The following is a 14,889-nucleotide window of genomic DNA, read 5'->3' as shown; positions in this document are numbered from 1 at the left end:
GTGGGGCAAGTCCATTTTTGAAAAAAATGGAAATAATGATAGTTATAGATAAAACTTGTTATGATCGTTATATGCGTAAACAATTTAAAGTGAAAAAAAAAATCAGATTCTAGTATTTTGGAGATGGAAGTTTTAGCTCTTAGCAGTATTGAAAATCTGTTTATTTTGAAACTGATGCAAGTCCATCTTAAATTGGAAATTATTTTTTATCGAATATATTACGGCAAAACTTAGCTCCGGTTGCTGCATGATGAAGCAAATGTAGCAGTTTCCTTGTCCATTTCCTTGTATATTCCCCAGGATTACTATAAAGTAATACGAAATTGTCGGAAACATAATAAATGTTTAATACGTGAAATGAAACGCGGATATTTATTTTTAACCCAACCTCTGGAGGAAGCGGTCTTAAAAAGAAATAAAAATAACTATGGAGAAACTGTGAATTGTTTAACTATATGCTTGATCAGATTTACAAGGGATGCACCATACAAAATGTTCTCCAAAACTTCGATAGAACGAGATGCTGAATTTAAAATTATCGATTTGCCACCACAACGAGGAAGATCAAGTAATTTCAGAAAACTAAAATTATCTTTTATGTATAAAAAAAAGGAGAACTATTACATCTGATAAATGCAAGGATATGATGGATTTATTACTATATATACCTCGTGTTCATCATGAACATTTTAAAAGGTTAAATCCTGAATAAAATGCAATTTAATTATACCTACGTATAAACTGAAAATGTATTTGTTAAGCTTTTCATGTTAAATCACTATACTAATGGGAAAAGTAACAACTGTGGTGAACGAACCAAAATAAATAATTTTTAATTTTTAAAATAGCTCAGACCCTTGAGCAAAGTAAATTATATCTGATTTCATTTCGGAAAATAAAATTATTCTGTACCTAGAATAGAAAATATGGAGGCGGTACAACACAACCCAAGGATTTCTATGCTTTCTATTTAACTTATAATACTATAGTTGAATATTAAGTATTAATAAAGTTGAGAACAGGATCAACTTATCCAGTGAATAACTAGACTCTTGATCATTGACTCCCAAAATTTCATTACATTGATATATTTTAATTTTGAAAATTAAATTGTCTATGATTTTAAATATGTTCAAAATAAAAACACGTTTTTAACTTGAAACTATCGACATCATAATGATACAAAAGCATGTACATCATTTCATAACATTTTCCTTCAAAACAATGACTGAGAAAATCTTAATCAGGTTACTCACACAATGAATAATGAAGTAAATACTTAAAATCTGATATCTAATATCGAAACAATACATTAAGTTTAGTTATTTAATCATAAAATAGAGCCTTACATTCAAGAACACTATCGTTGTTTTACAATTTTCAAAATGTAGTGTGATTATCTTAAATGCAATATTATTACTTATATTAGAAGTGTTACGATTGATTTCAAAATTAACGGGTTGTGAGTTTTTTAAAATGCAACGTTGTTTATTAATTTTTTTTTGTCGTGTGACTATTTTAAGCCAAATTTTGTGCAGTAGCTTCTGAGGGTAAAGACCCGAGAGCACCCCGAGGGCGGATGTCCGACTTCTATCTCAAATGAAGATAGTACACACACACTCGCTTGCACAAGCCCTTTTCACAAGGAGGAGGGGGGGAGTCATTCACGCACCTCACAGACAGAACACAAAGAACAGAACAACCATGTCCGAACCAAGAATCGAACCCAGAACGCCTATATCACGGGGAACACGCGCTACCCCTAGGCCAGCACGCCGGTTGTCTGTTTCATAAATGTTAAATATGTTTTTATTTATTTAAACCTTACTGGATTAAACTACCTACACAACATGCTGATAAATCTTAGATTCTTTTGAAAAATATAGATTTTCAAAATAATTATGCAATAATCAGAGCTTAAGTGACTTTTCTTTTCACTCCTCAAACATTTTATTAGTAGCATTCTTATTAGTATCTCAAAAAATAACAAACAAATTAAACAATAATCCTGCCTTGTCTGCCCATTAACTTTCGGAGGTAAGATAATTTAAGTTTATGAATAAAAACTGAACACTTTGTTTCACCTAGCTGAAGTTTTAGTTAGTTTTAGTTAGTTGAAAGTTTTAGTTTAGTTAGTTAGTCTCTAAACATTAGATGTTTTAGAGAATTAAATATTTTAGAAAATACAACAATATGTTGACGATAATCATAGAAGTTTATTAAAAAAAACATACTTAAAAATGTTAGAATTGAAAACTTTGATCTTTTAAAATATCCATTAAATGAAATCCTAAGCAGAATTAAGATTAAGGTCGATACGAAACCAATAAAAAAATAATATTGAAAATCGGTCAAAGGTGCAGAACTCTCCTCTTACGCATATGATGCTTATAGGGTGGCATATTAATTATAAATTTGAGAAATGAATGATGATAAAATCATTGAAGGTGAAAAGAGTTGAAATAAGATACAAGGCTAAAAAAAACTTAGACAAAGAAATAGATATTCATACTTTCTATAAATTGTGTCTATACACTGATGGGTATTTGTTAAAGATAGTTAAAATTAACAATGATGTCAATCACAAAATGGAAATTATCATGCAGTGGAATACATGCAAATACAAAAATGCATGTACAAATCTATAACTGCACATGCAAAAACAATCTAGAAATTCAAAATTTTATTTTTTTTAATTAATAAATTTAATTTTTTTATTAAAAAGTGAATTCTATGTGAGCTACTGCAATATCACGCATGGGACAGGTGTTTTTGAAAAAAAGAAAGTCATTTCTTTCAAAAAATTAATTTACAAAATTTAAAAGGCATTAGAATTCACATTTTTTCTATTTCAAAAATTAAAAAAAAGTTATATGTTGCCTATTTAAATTCAGATTATTGTTCTAGATGAAACAGTTGCCTGAAGGAATCCGCAATGAAGCATCTCCAAGCAAATTTTCTTTCCTTGATATTTTTAATTTAGATATGTCAAATGTGAATAACAGTTCGACTGTTATCAAAATACGCTCCATTTTAATATCTAAATTTTTTATAATTTGATTTGTGCACCCTATAAGAAATGGAAAATATAATGTTATCTCGAAGCGTCAATGACAACGCAATATTTTTTTTAATATTAATTAGTTTTTAAAGTTAAAATTTTAAGCATTGTAAAAAATAAATTTTTAAATGAAATTATATTTAAAATATTTCTCATCTAATAATAATAAGGTTGGAAACAGATAACCTTCTAATCTTAAAGAAGGGAAACACCCAAACTGACCTTGCAAAAGGGTCAGTGATGAATAAATTAAATTTTCCATGATGAATGAATTACCAATGCATTCCATTAAATATCGAATTGTATTTGATAAGAATGCCGTAATCATTGCATATTTTCAATGTTGATCAGCAAAATGTTTTTTTTCGTTAAGCATATTAAAATAAAAACTAAAAAAAGAACAGTTTTTACTAATGATCATTTTTCACCAGTATGGACTAATTTCTGACGGTCATACCTACCAACAAAAGAATGAAAAACTGTAAATTTCCTTATTCCAAGGGGAAGTCGTCAATGGTACTTTAAATGCTTCTAGCTACGGTTACCGGTAATATGTCCTTGCCATTTCCAGTATATAAAATGGGCACATTCGTTTTTATAACATAACTTAACTCGTCCACAAGAGTTCAATTTCAACCAAAATGTTTGCTAAGGTGAGTGAATTTCTTACATTTTCTCATATTCGACATCAATATATTCTTAAATTTGATATATTCTCGCTTGATTCCATAAGTTAAGAAAACCATTTGTGAACACCGATGAAAATTATCTGTTTAAATAAACACCAGTAATGTTTCATAATTTGATTTTGATTTTGCTTATTAATCTTTGGTATTAAATACCTATATAAAACTTTTTCATATTACTATTGGTATATTAAGATATTAAAACACCAAATTTTCATTTTCTTTTTTTTTATATTAAGAAGTAATTCTTGAACATCTATGGAAATTTTCCTTAAGAATATAAATACTTTTCATTTTTTTATTCAAAAATTTTTCTAGTTTCTTTTCAACATTAAATTTATATATAATGCTTTTTCATACCATACATATTTAACCGATATTTTAAGAAGCAGTTATGAAGTTGATTTGTAAAATTAATATAAAAAAAGAAGTTATGTCTCACAGAAGATTTAATACCTTCAAGATCTTACAAATAAAAAAGCATATTATAAGGAATTCACGAATCAAAATAAATAATAACACAAAAACGGAAATATTTCAACATTGAAAAGAAATCATTTCCTTTTTATAGACCTATTAAAATCAAGAAGTTAAAAAAGAGACAATGGATACATTTTAAGAAATTTATTTCGATGAAAATCAAATATAACTCCTTTTCTAAAACAAGAAGACTACATTTAAAACTTTAAAAATACTTTTAAAAGATTTTAATATCGGAGTTAAAACTAAGTTAAAAACTAAAAAAAATACTTTTAAAAGATTTTAATATCGGAGTTAAAACTAACTAAGTTAAAAACTAAAAAAAAACTAAGTTAACTAAACTGATTTATTTTTCTTCAGGTCGCCATCCTTTTCGCTGCTCTTGCAGCAGTCAACGCCAGCGTCCTTCTCGGACATAGTGCACTGGTCAACACAGGAGTTAGTGCCAGATCACAAACCCAAGATGTAAGTAAATTCTAATATACAGTATAGTAAAAGACAATTTTCTGTAAAAATATACCATATATAATTGATATGCAATTCGTACTAAAACTGAACTTATTAATATAGGCATATGGCAATTACGCTTTCGGGTATGACATCAAGGACGGACTCGGTGCCACCAACTCCCGATCAGAAGTAGGCGATGCCCACGGAAACAAGAAGGGATCCTACACCCTCGCTGACATTGACGGAAGGGCCCGACGAGTCGACTACGTCGCTGATGGACATGGATTCCGAGCCGTTGTTAAGACCAACGAACCTGGAACCGCCGCCAGCGCCCCAGCAGCTGCTCTCGTCGCCAGTCCTTACGCTGGACCCGTCGCCCCAGTCGTTAACCACGTAGCCCCTGCAGCTGCCGTTATTGGTCATGCTGCCTCTTACGCTGCTCCCTTGGCTGTTGCCGCCCCAGCTCTAGCTGCCCCTGTTGCTTATGGTGGTGTTCTCGGACATGGAGCTGCCATCGCCGCTCCTGTAGCTTATGGTGGAGTTATCGGACACGGTGCCGCCCTTGGAACTCCTCTTGGACTCGGATATGGTCTTGGATACGGCAAAGCTCTGATCCATTAAACTTTCTTCTTCAAGAAAAGGTAAATATTGTAATTTTTATTATACATTTAATATACTATTCTAAAGTTCTTTTGATTATATATAATATACGTTTTGTTTTTAATAATATGTATAGCATATTTTTACAAGAATAATACATTCTTTTATATTTTCTCTTAAATTATCTATTTAATTAATTCTTAAAGCTATATTATGCGATTTTCATTCATAACATATTTATATTAGATTTTTTATTGCACATTTTATATACTTTTTATGATTATTTTAATAATACATTTAGAATAATTGTCTAAGTCTCTCTTTGTGATGAACATAATATACTTTTCTAGAGGGTTTTCGAAAATATACATGTTTCGCCTTTGCCTTTTATATTCATTTAACTGATTAAACACGCTTGTTTTCCTATAAAATTCATTAATTTATGTTGCAGCTTGCATATACATTCCACTTTTTTAATTTAATTTCAGGCGGTATTTTATATTTCGTTTTGGATGGCAATTTAATTTAATCATTATAAAAGAATCAAAAATTAGAGATTAGTTGTTTAAGGCTGATAAATTTCTCAAAAACTGGTAGCAAAACTTTATTCCAATTTTGTTATTACTAATCTTAGTTTTCAGTAAATGCAATGATTTATACAAAGAACTTAATATCTTTATTTGTTTATTTTTAGGATCAGCAGAAAAAAGCTACCAAAATACATCATCTATATTGTGCATCATTTTTGGCCAATGACGTAACAATTACGATCTTTATTTAATAAAAATATTCACCAATATGTCAATTCTAGATTAATTTATTTCAAGCCTGGAGTGTAAATAAATATATTGAAATGCATGTGTTTGTCTTGTAATAATTTATTTTTTTTTTAATTTTTTGATCACACTTTTCAAAAATCAATTTTAATAAATAACATTTATTAGGACAAAAAAAGAAAAAAAAAAAAAAGAACATGACATATTTTGTTTCAGCATAAAAGTCATTAAACTGATTTTGTTTCAGTTAAAACAACTGTTTTTGCATTAAATGTCATTAATAAAATAGCATCGTTAAGAGTCATTTTATTTAGAAATTTTTTTATTAAAAACCAAATAGCATTTAATTAAAAAAATGAGAACTAGGGTAAGTCATATCATTGACTCTCCGACAGCCCGATGGCACACGGATAATAAATATTGAATGACCGGACCGCCGTAACAGCAACACTGACGGGAACTGTGGTTGAGTCCTAAGAGCCATCACCGGCCACCGCACCACCCTACCCGAAGGAAGTAAGTCCCGTCATCGATAGGAGGATTCAGACCCCCATCTATTTATGTACCCTCCAGGCTGGCTAGATCCAATCCTCATGCCGGAAGCATCTCATCCTCATTTTGAGGACCCCTAGAATGCTCCCTAGGCTCCCTATTGAGAACTAGGGTAATAAATTATTTTGCAGTTTACATCAGGGCCTAAATAAAAGAATCCTCATAATTCGATTTTTATTTAACATTCAATCAAACTATCAACAATATAAGTATTTTTAATTGCAAGAAATATTCAACTATTATTTAATGGAAAATCTTTTGTTTGAAATTATGCCAAAATTTTAAAAAATCTCTGATTGCGTGCATCATTAAAGTTTGATAATGAACTCTTCCTTACTGAAAGGGACCTTGCTATCTGATCTAATATAAATGGAATTAAATTCTGAAAAAAAGATTTTTATTATGTAAAAGCATGCATTTGATATGCATTAAGAAGCTGAGAGTTCCCTGTATCGATTTGGACTTTAAACAAATATCACCCATTATAGTTTGATATAAATGATAAAGTTTTTCCAAATCTGAAATCCACATATCTTTTAATTAGTTCAATTTATCCACAATTCCAAGATGTTGCTTAATTCATATTTTTTAGTACAAAAATGTAATATATATATATATATATATATATATATTGCAGTTAAATTACATTTTTCAAATGCAACTTATGTTTTATTATTCTATGGTAAACCTAAAATTAAAATAAATTTTAATTTAAAATTAATTTACAAATGATTGTAATTCAAGTATCTTCACTTGCTATTCTCATATTTGCGAAAATTTATACCATAATCTATCTTTTCAATTTTCAATTATCCTTTTTTACCACTTTTTTCGTGTTTATACTGAACTCTTGTATTACTTCTCAGCAATTATGATAACTCTATTAATAAAAGGCAAGAAATATGAGCACATTTTGCTGGGAAAAAAATAGAAAATGTACTTCACTCGTACTATACAAGAGATCTGTCAGATAAATTATAATCACTTCATTCCCGAACTAACTACAAGCTTCTTATCCAAAACATCGTGGAATGGTAATTGATAATTTTTCGGGCTTCATTTATCAGTCTTGACTTTATATGGTTTCCTAATAACATCACCTAGATTCTGTACAATGTGTTTCATATTACACAATTTATAGAAGGGAAGTCTATCTTCTATAAATTGTGTAATATGTCTATACTACTTCCATCCGTCTCTTCGTCTGTCCGTCTTCCTGTCTTATTGCTTATCATTATGGTTTTAATCAAAAATTTTCGAGGCATGCAATTACAAATAGTATGCTCATCAATAAACATAATCAAGCTAAAGCAAAACAGTATTAAAAAAATCGCATTTACTTTTCTTAGAACAGTTGGTGCAATAAGTTGTTTCGCTGAGTATAGATGTTTTTCAATGGCTGTCATATTATTTCTTAAAAAGAATGAGTGAGAGTGCATATATATATATATATATATATATATATATATATATATATATATATATATATGCACTCTGATGCTTTTAAAAAATAGAACATTTTATATCTTTTGCTTAAAATGGGAAAATTCTCAATATTGGGAGGTGTTTGGAAAGTTTGCCTTGTTTTGAACATAAAATGTGATTGAGCTTCAGAGCTTCTACTATCAGCTCTGTTGGAAACTGATTGGGTGCCGCGTCAGTGATCTCAGAACTTCACGACAAACTTCGCAACCATTTGGCTAATTGGCGGCAAATTTGGCAACTTCGGTGACAAAATAGATATTATTTAAAACTTCGAGAATTTTAGCAGTTCAGCCTATAGAAATCGAGATACGCCTGGTTTGGTTCAGAACCTTCTCGGTCCCTCTCCCGGGAATTACAAAAAGCCGACAATCTCAAGCTGAAATCAATCGGAGTTGTGTATAGAGTCGCCGAGAGGATAGCGAAGTAACGGCGGAATAGTCAGAGAAGAAGAGCTTTGTTCGGAGCTGAAGCGATTACTAAACTCAGCTGTGTGCTGAGTCCAGGCGTTTATTTTAGAAGCAGCAACGAGTCGTATGTAGAGTAGCCAGTCGTAGAGTAATGAGTCGACAGTTGAATACAGCTAAATCGAGGAGACAATGGGAATTGCAGACGTTTGGAGAGGACACAAGGTGAAGCTACGCAAATTCCCTCCTTCTGCTGAATTCTGTCTGACCGCTTTGTGTGCTGTGGTTGTTATTGCTACCGATTAATCCTTGTGGAATACTGTGTGTTACCTGTCTTCGTCTCGGCTATATATATTTGTTATCTTTGTGTTAGTATCTCAGTGTTCAATAAAAGTTGTCGTCCGTTATTGAGGCCTGCTCAGTGTTTTCTCACCATACACCCACTTCAAGCCGACCCGATGACTGTTCGGACTTAGTGATATTAAATTTCCTTAACATTATTGATGTATGTAACAATATGACGTATCTCAATAGCTTAATTGTTTTATTTTGTTCAAACTCTCATTTTCTTACAACCAACCAAAACTTTTTGTATATTTAGATGTAAAACTGTAGAAAGCTGTAACTCTGACAACCATGGTGTGTTATTCCTTTGAGTAGATAAAAAAAATCTTATTTGGAGGGAACTTAGAATACTTCATATAAGTTGATTTTTTCAACTAAGGAAAATGTAATTTGTGTGGGCCATCTCAATGTAACTTTTTCTCATATGGCCAAACTTAAGACAATTCCAGTTCTAAAAATCATTGTAATTTGAAAATTTAAATCTACTTTGAGATCCTCAATAATTTTTTGACGTTCCTTTTCGTCTGAAAGATTACTCCTAAAGAATATCAATGAAACAGCTTCTGAATTTTAAGCTTCTCAGTCTAAGATTTGCTACAGATATTTTGTAATAATTTAATTCTAAGAGGTTTTATGCCAGCTACCTGGCCAAGGGGTAGCACGTCTTCCTCGTGATCTGTGCGTCCCGGGCTCAGTATAGAAGTAAGGCTTTTACTATCAGAAAGACGCAAATGAGTTATTGGATTTTGTAAATTAACTCACTAAGTGTATCAATTTATTTCATTTATTATGAGTTTGATCTTAACAATTATTATTGCTAACAAATTTAATTTTTTCAATACTTTTTTCAAATTAGGTTGTTTAAAGCTCTTTCTTAATAGTCACTTCTAATAACAAAACCTTACCGGCGTCCTGGTCTAGGAGTAGCGCGTCTTTCTCTTGATCTGGACGTCCCGGGTTCGAGTCCCCATTCGACTATGGTTGTTCTTTTCCCTGCTTTCTATCTGTGTGATGCGCGAAAGAGCCCCTATGTGAAAAGGGGTTGTGCAAGCCGATGTGTGTGTCATCTTCATATGAGGTAGATGTCAGTCTTTTGCCGTCAGGTCCTCAGGGGTCTTTGGCCTCAGATGCTATTGCATATTCGGCTTAAATCGCTGACAGTTCTTCAGGGGGCCTGTAAGGTGCCCTAAGTAACAACAAAGAGACATTTTATCTTTATATTATTTTTAGAATACAATTCTTTTCTTATGAGATGACTTTTCCAGTTTTCAATGAAACCGAATCTGTAAAATTTGCACTGTTACTCCCTGGTATCCACGAAACTTATATAACTTTTACTGATATTTAAATAATAATAAACTAGCATAATTATCAAGTTGTTTCATCCTCGCAACTATAATTCGCATTCGTCGATGGGGTTGAATTTGGTATATTCAAAATTTATTACAATAATTAGGTATTAACACCAAGTAATGCAGGTAAATCTTTTGATATATACGATGTAGCTTCAATGGAATATTAAATCTATGACTTGGTTATATCAACAACTATAAAATCTATGATGCGACTATGATTAAATATCAGGGAGGGATTTAATATTATAGTTTTTTCTCCCTTTAATAAGTCTATTTTTGCTGATGATTAATTTGTCTTCTTTTGTACTTGACAGATGATTCCTGGAAATGATTCTTACAATTCTCATACATATTACAGCCATTGTAGAAACTCAGTATCTTAGATGTGACATGATTCACACAGATTTTGAACCGCGGGCGTAATGGACACCGCGTGTTCATCGTTTTCTGGGCGTTCCGGATTCGAGTCCTGGTTTGGGCATGGTTGTTCTTTACCCTGTGTTTTTTCTATGAGTTGTGTGAAAGGGCCTGTCTTAAAAGGGTTTGTGCAAACGAGCATGTTTGTCATCTTCATATGAGCTAAAGCCAGACATCTGCACCCGGGTGCTCAGGAGTCTTAACCCTCAAAAGCTACTGCACCCCTCTTTCCCCGATTCCTTGGGCTTGGTTTCAATTGGTTTTCAGTCCAAGGGGGATAAGAAACAACAACAAGAACAGATTTTGACCCTAAATCCTGTCAGTCTAAATATGCAAAATTATGTCCTTACCTTTATCTAAGGCTCAGTAAAGAATAGTGGAACAAGGAAAGAAATAGCAAATGTTAAATCAAAAATTAAAACTGATAGTGGTGGAAAACTAAATTTACAGACACTAAAATCAAACAATGTTCCCAATTTTTTTTAAAAATAGCCTAAAAAGGGATTCAAAAGTAATTCTTCTTGAACAAAAGAAGGATTTAAAAAATATTCATGAATTCTGAAAGTAATGACAGTTTTATTTTTTGCAAATTGTAAAGTTCAGTTGGGACTTTCCTCATTTTTTAAATAATAGCATAATAGATTCAAATTGCTTGCCAAAATGACTTTGAAATTTACATTTTTTTAATTTTAAATTATTGTTTATATTCTTACTAAAAAGAAACTATTTAATCAATTTTTTAAAACTATGTAGTCACATTTTGAAATTTAAATCTTTCATTTTTTTGCAAATTCAAATTTAGATCATGACAATAGATAAATTAGATCTCAAAAAACAAGGAACCAAAATCTCCGAGGAAAGTTTCTGTGCTTGATATCTTATCATTCATAAATGATAAATATTGCAAGCACAAGCTGAAAAGAAGCTGAATGTCAAGATGAACAAGTTTTAAAATTTAATTTCAGGACCATATAAAAAAATAGTATTATCTATAGTATTATAAAAAAGCTATTAAAATACAAATATTAATATAGCATATTAATATTAGCACTCTAATGAAATATAGTTTTAAATAAAGTTTTTTTCAAAAATCTTTACTCAACCCATATAACAGACAACATTCCAGTGACAAAGAAGTAAAACACCCAAAGTGTCCTTGTAAATGTTATCAAGCAATTTTCGATAAAGAATAAAATTACCGACGCATTCCTTTAAAGGTCGATTAGCATTGGATAAGAACACAGTAGTCATTACGTATTTTCGACTCGAATCAGTGAAATATTTTTCTTGGTTCTTTCATTAGACACATTATACAAAAAACAAAAAACATATTTCTAGAAGACCATTTCTCACGAGTGTGAACTTTTTTCGAAGGTGATATATATCGCGTAAGAATGGAAAACGTAAATTTCTCTATTCCAGGGTGGAGTTGTCAAGCTTGCTGATTTTAAATGCTTCCAGCTATGGTTACCGGTAATATGTCCTTGTCATTTCGAATATATATACTGGACACATTCGTTTGGATATCATAACTTAACTCGTCCACAGGAGTTCAATTTTAACCAAAATGTTTGCTAAGGTGAGTTTGTTTTTGCTTTTCATATCTGATATTAATATATAAAATTTTTCACTTTATTTAATGTATATTAAGAAGTAATTCGTGAACATCGATAAAAAAATTTTCCTAAGAATAAACTCTATATATAATTTAAGAAATTTTAATTTCTCTCCAAAATAAAATTTCTAAGAAATAGTTTTTTATGCCAAAAATGATTACTCTACATCTTAAGAATCAGACATATTGTAGATTAGAAAAATTAACAACGAAAAATGCAGCAAATGAGCGATTTATGTGCATTTTTCTATACTTTTATATTAAAAGTATACTACTTCGTCTCACAGAATACATGGAAAAGAAAAAAATTTATTCTTGTATTCAAATAAATATTACGATAATTACGGAAATGTTTCTACATGGAATATAATTTTTTTTTTTGGTTTTCATATAGATTTTATAACGTTAAACAATAAAAACAATATACTTAAAAACAATATATTTAATGAAAAATATTCACAAATTAATGCAGTGTTGCTTCAATAATAAAAAAAAATTAGCATTTTCTTTTAATTAAAATGGAAAAGTGTGTGTAAATTTAAACAGTCATTAAAGACAAGATAGAATGATATGCATAATGAAATATATTTAAAGCAAAATAACCTGAACAACTAAAATATCAGAATTTTTTTAAAAAATTAACCGGAATGGAATTCTAAGTTTCAAAATAAATATTTTCATACTTTGGTAGAAATAGAAAATTATGTAAAACTAATTTCTTTTTTCTTCAGGTCGCCATCCTCTTCGCTGCTCTTGCAGCAGTCAACGCCAGCGTTCTTCTGGGACATGGTGCTCTGGTCAACACCGGAGTCAGTGCTAGATCTCAAACCCAAGATGTAAGTAAATTGCTAAGGTAGAATGATTTTAAAAAAACTTTTCAGAAAAATTCTGTGGTAAATGATTCATGTCTTTCTCGTTCTAAAACTGAACTTATTGATACAGGCATATGGCAACTACGCTTTCGGTTATGACATCAAGGACGGACTCGGCGCCACCAACTCCCGATCCGAAGTAGGAGATGCCCACGGAAACAAGAAGGGGTCCTACACCCTCGCTGACATTGACGGAAGGGCCCGACGAGTCGACTACGTTGCTGACGGACACGGATTCCGAGCCGTCGTCAAGACCAATGAACCCGGAACCGCTGCCAGTGCTCCAGCAGCCGCCCTCGTCGCCAGTCCCTACGCCGGACCCGTCGCCCCAGTCGTCAACCACGTAGCCCCAGCCGCTACCGTTGTTGGACATGCTGCTTCCTATGCTGCTCCCTTGGCTGTTGCCGCCCCAGCTCTTGCAGGCACTGTTGCTTATGGTGGTGTTCTCGGACATGGAGCTGCCATCGCCGCCCCTGTAGCTTATGGTGGAGTGATCGGACACGGTGCCTCCCTCGGTTTTGGAGCTCCTCTTGGACTAGGATATGGTCTTGGATATGGCAAAGCTCTGATCCATTAAATTTTCTTCTTCAATAATGAATAGGTAATTATTGACGTTTAACATATTTTTCTTAGGTTTTTATTGATTGTACATTTAATATTCTCTTCGAAACAATTTTTCAAGGTATTTTTGATATACGTTTCCTTACCTTTTTGATGGTGCATTTAATATTATATTTTAATTGTTGTTTAAAGCATTTGTTTTCGTAGTTTTTGCTTTTTAGTAATTTTTTTGCATTTTTTATTTTTTATTTATTTATTTTTGCATAGTAGTCACAAATTTTTGCCTAAAATTCCTTATCTTAATTTTTTTTCTTATCAGCAACATTATATATTCCATGTTTCAGTTTAATTCAATGCCAAAATTCAAAATTTATATTTACTTCTAATAGCTTTATTAAATTGTTCTACACTTGTCAGAAATGCTAATTCATTGCATAAGATGTTAAATTTTTCAAATGTTAATGGCAAGAACCTATTCTAAACTATAATCATAATAAATTAGTTTGTTCGAATATAAACACTTTGTGTGTACTTCGGTTGATTCAATTGTATGTCCAATTGTTTGTTCACTTCAATATTTTGATCGATAACCAAACTTCAAATTTCCGTGTAGTGAGTTATTTAATTTGTTTCCTTCTTTTATTCTAGGATCAGCAAAACAATGCCTAAGAAAGTGAATCTACTGAATTCTGCTTTTTTTTTTGTCAAAAGAAATAACGATTGTGACCTCCATTTTGTAATGGTAATGAGAATGCGTGTTGATTTTACACTCTTACTGATTAATTTATTTTGAATTGTAAATAAATATGCTCAACTGCATCTGTTTGTTTTGTGATTTTATTTTTAATTTCATGCCCTCGTTTTCTTAAAGGCAAAATATTTTGAATCTATTTAAGTTTCAATTTATTTATATCAGTTTAAAAGAGCTAAAATCGTTTCGGTTTCTCTTTCCATTTAACTGGTTAGATCTTATTTCTTCATTACTTTTGGAATATTGTTTAGTTTTATTAGAAACTCAGTTTTTTAAAGTTTTTCTCATTACTCCTACTCCGGATAAAAAATCATAACCTTTACTTTTAGGAATATATATTTATAAAAATATATTCCTAAATTTACAAATATATAAAATTTTTAAGCATATTTATTTGATAAAAGTATCAACTTTAGCACTCTTTGAACTGACAAATCATAATTTTCTTTAGCTTTCTTTTTTAAATTTTAGTTCTACGT

The 14,889-nt window shown here is 31.1% G+C and overlaps 2 protein-coding genes across 2 annotated transcripts in view; both read left to right on the top strand.

The window, feature by feature from the left end:
* The first annotated feature begins 3,645 nt into the window (after positions 1–3,645).
* The window catches only part of LOC129971842 (fibroin heavy chain-like), a 38,377-nt gene continuing 27,133 nt past the window's right edge, over positions 3,646–14,889 (top strand). Inside the window, exons 1-5 of the mRNA XM_056085817.1 lie at positions 3,646–3,714; positions 4,588–4,692; positions 4,798–5,283; positions 12,958–13,062; positions 13,169–13,655. Coding sequence (XP_055941792.1) covers positions 3,703–3,714; positions 4,588–4,692; positions 4,798–5,283; positions 12,958–13,062; positions 13,169–13,655 — 1,195 coding nt within the window. The 5' untranslated portion in view covers positions 3,646–3,702. The remainder of the gene's footprint in view (positions 3,715–4,587; positions 4,693–4,797; positions 5,284–12,957; positions 13,063–13,168; positions 13,656–14,889) is intronic.
* Positions 12,078–14,478, top strand: LOC129971629 (adult-specific rigid cuticular protein 15.7-like). Its single transcript, XM_056085577.1, has 4 exons — positions 12,078–12,190; positions 12,958–13,062; positions 13,169–13,699; positions 14,308–14,478. Exons 1-3 carry the CDS (start codon positions 12,179–12,181, stop codon positions 13,673–13,675), a joined length of 624 nt encoding a protein of 207 aa, XP_055941552.1. The 5' UTR covers positions 12,078–12,178; the 3' UTR covers positions 13,676–13,699; positions 14,308–14,478.

The sequence above is a fragment of the Argiope bruennichi genome, chromosome 6 (genome assembly GCF_947563725.1).
Source record: "Argiope bruennichi chromosome 6, qqArgBrue1.1, whole genome shotgun sequence".
Classification (NCBI taxonomy): Eukaryota; Metazoa; Arthropoda; class Arachnida; order Araneae; family Araneidae; genus Argiope; species Argiope bruennichi.
The sequence above is the reverse complement of the archived record's forward strand: the minus strand, read 5'-3'. Positions and strand labels throughout refer to the sequence as shown.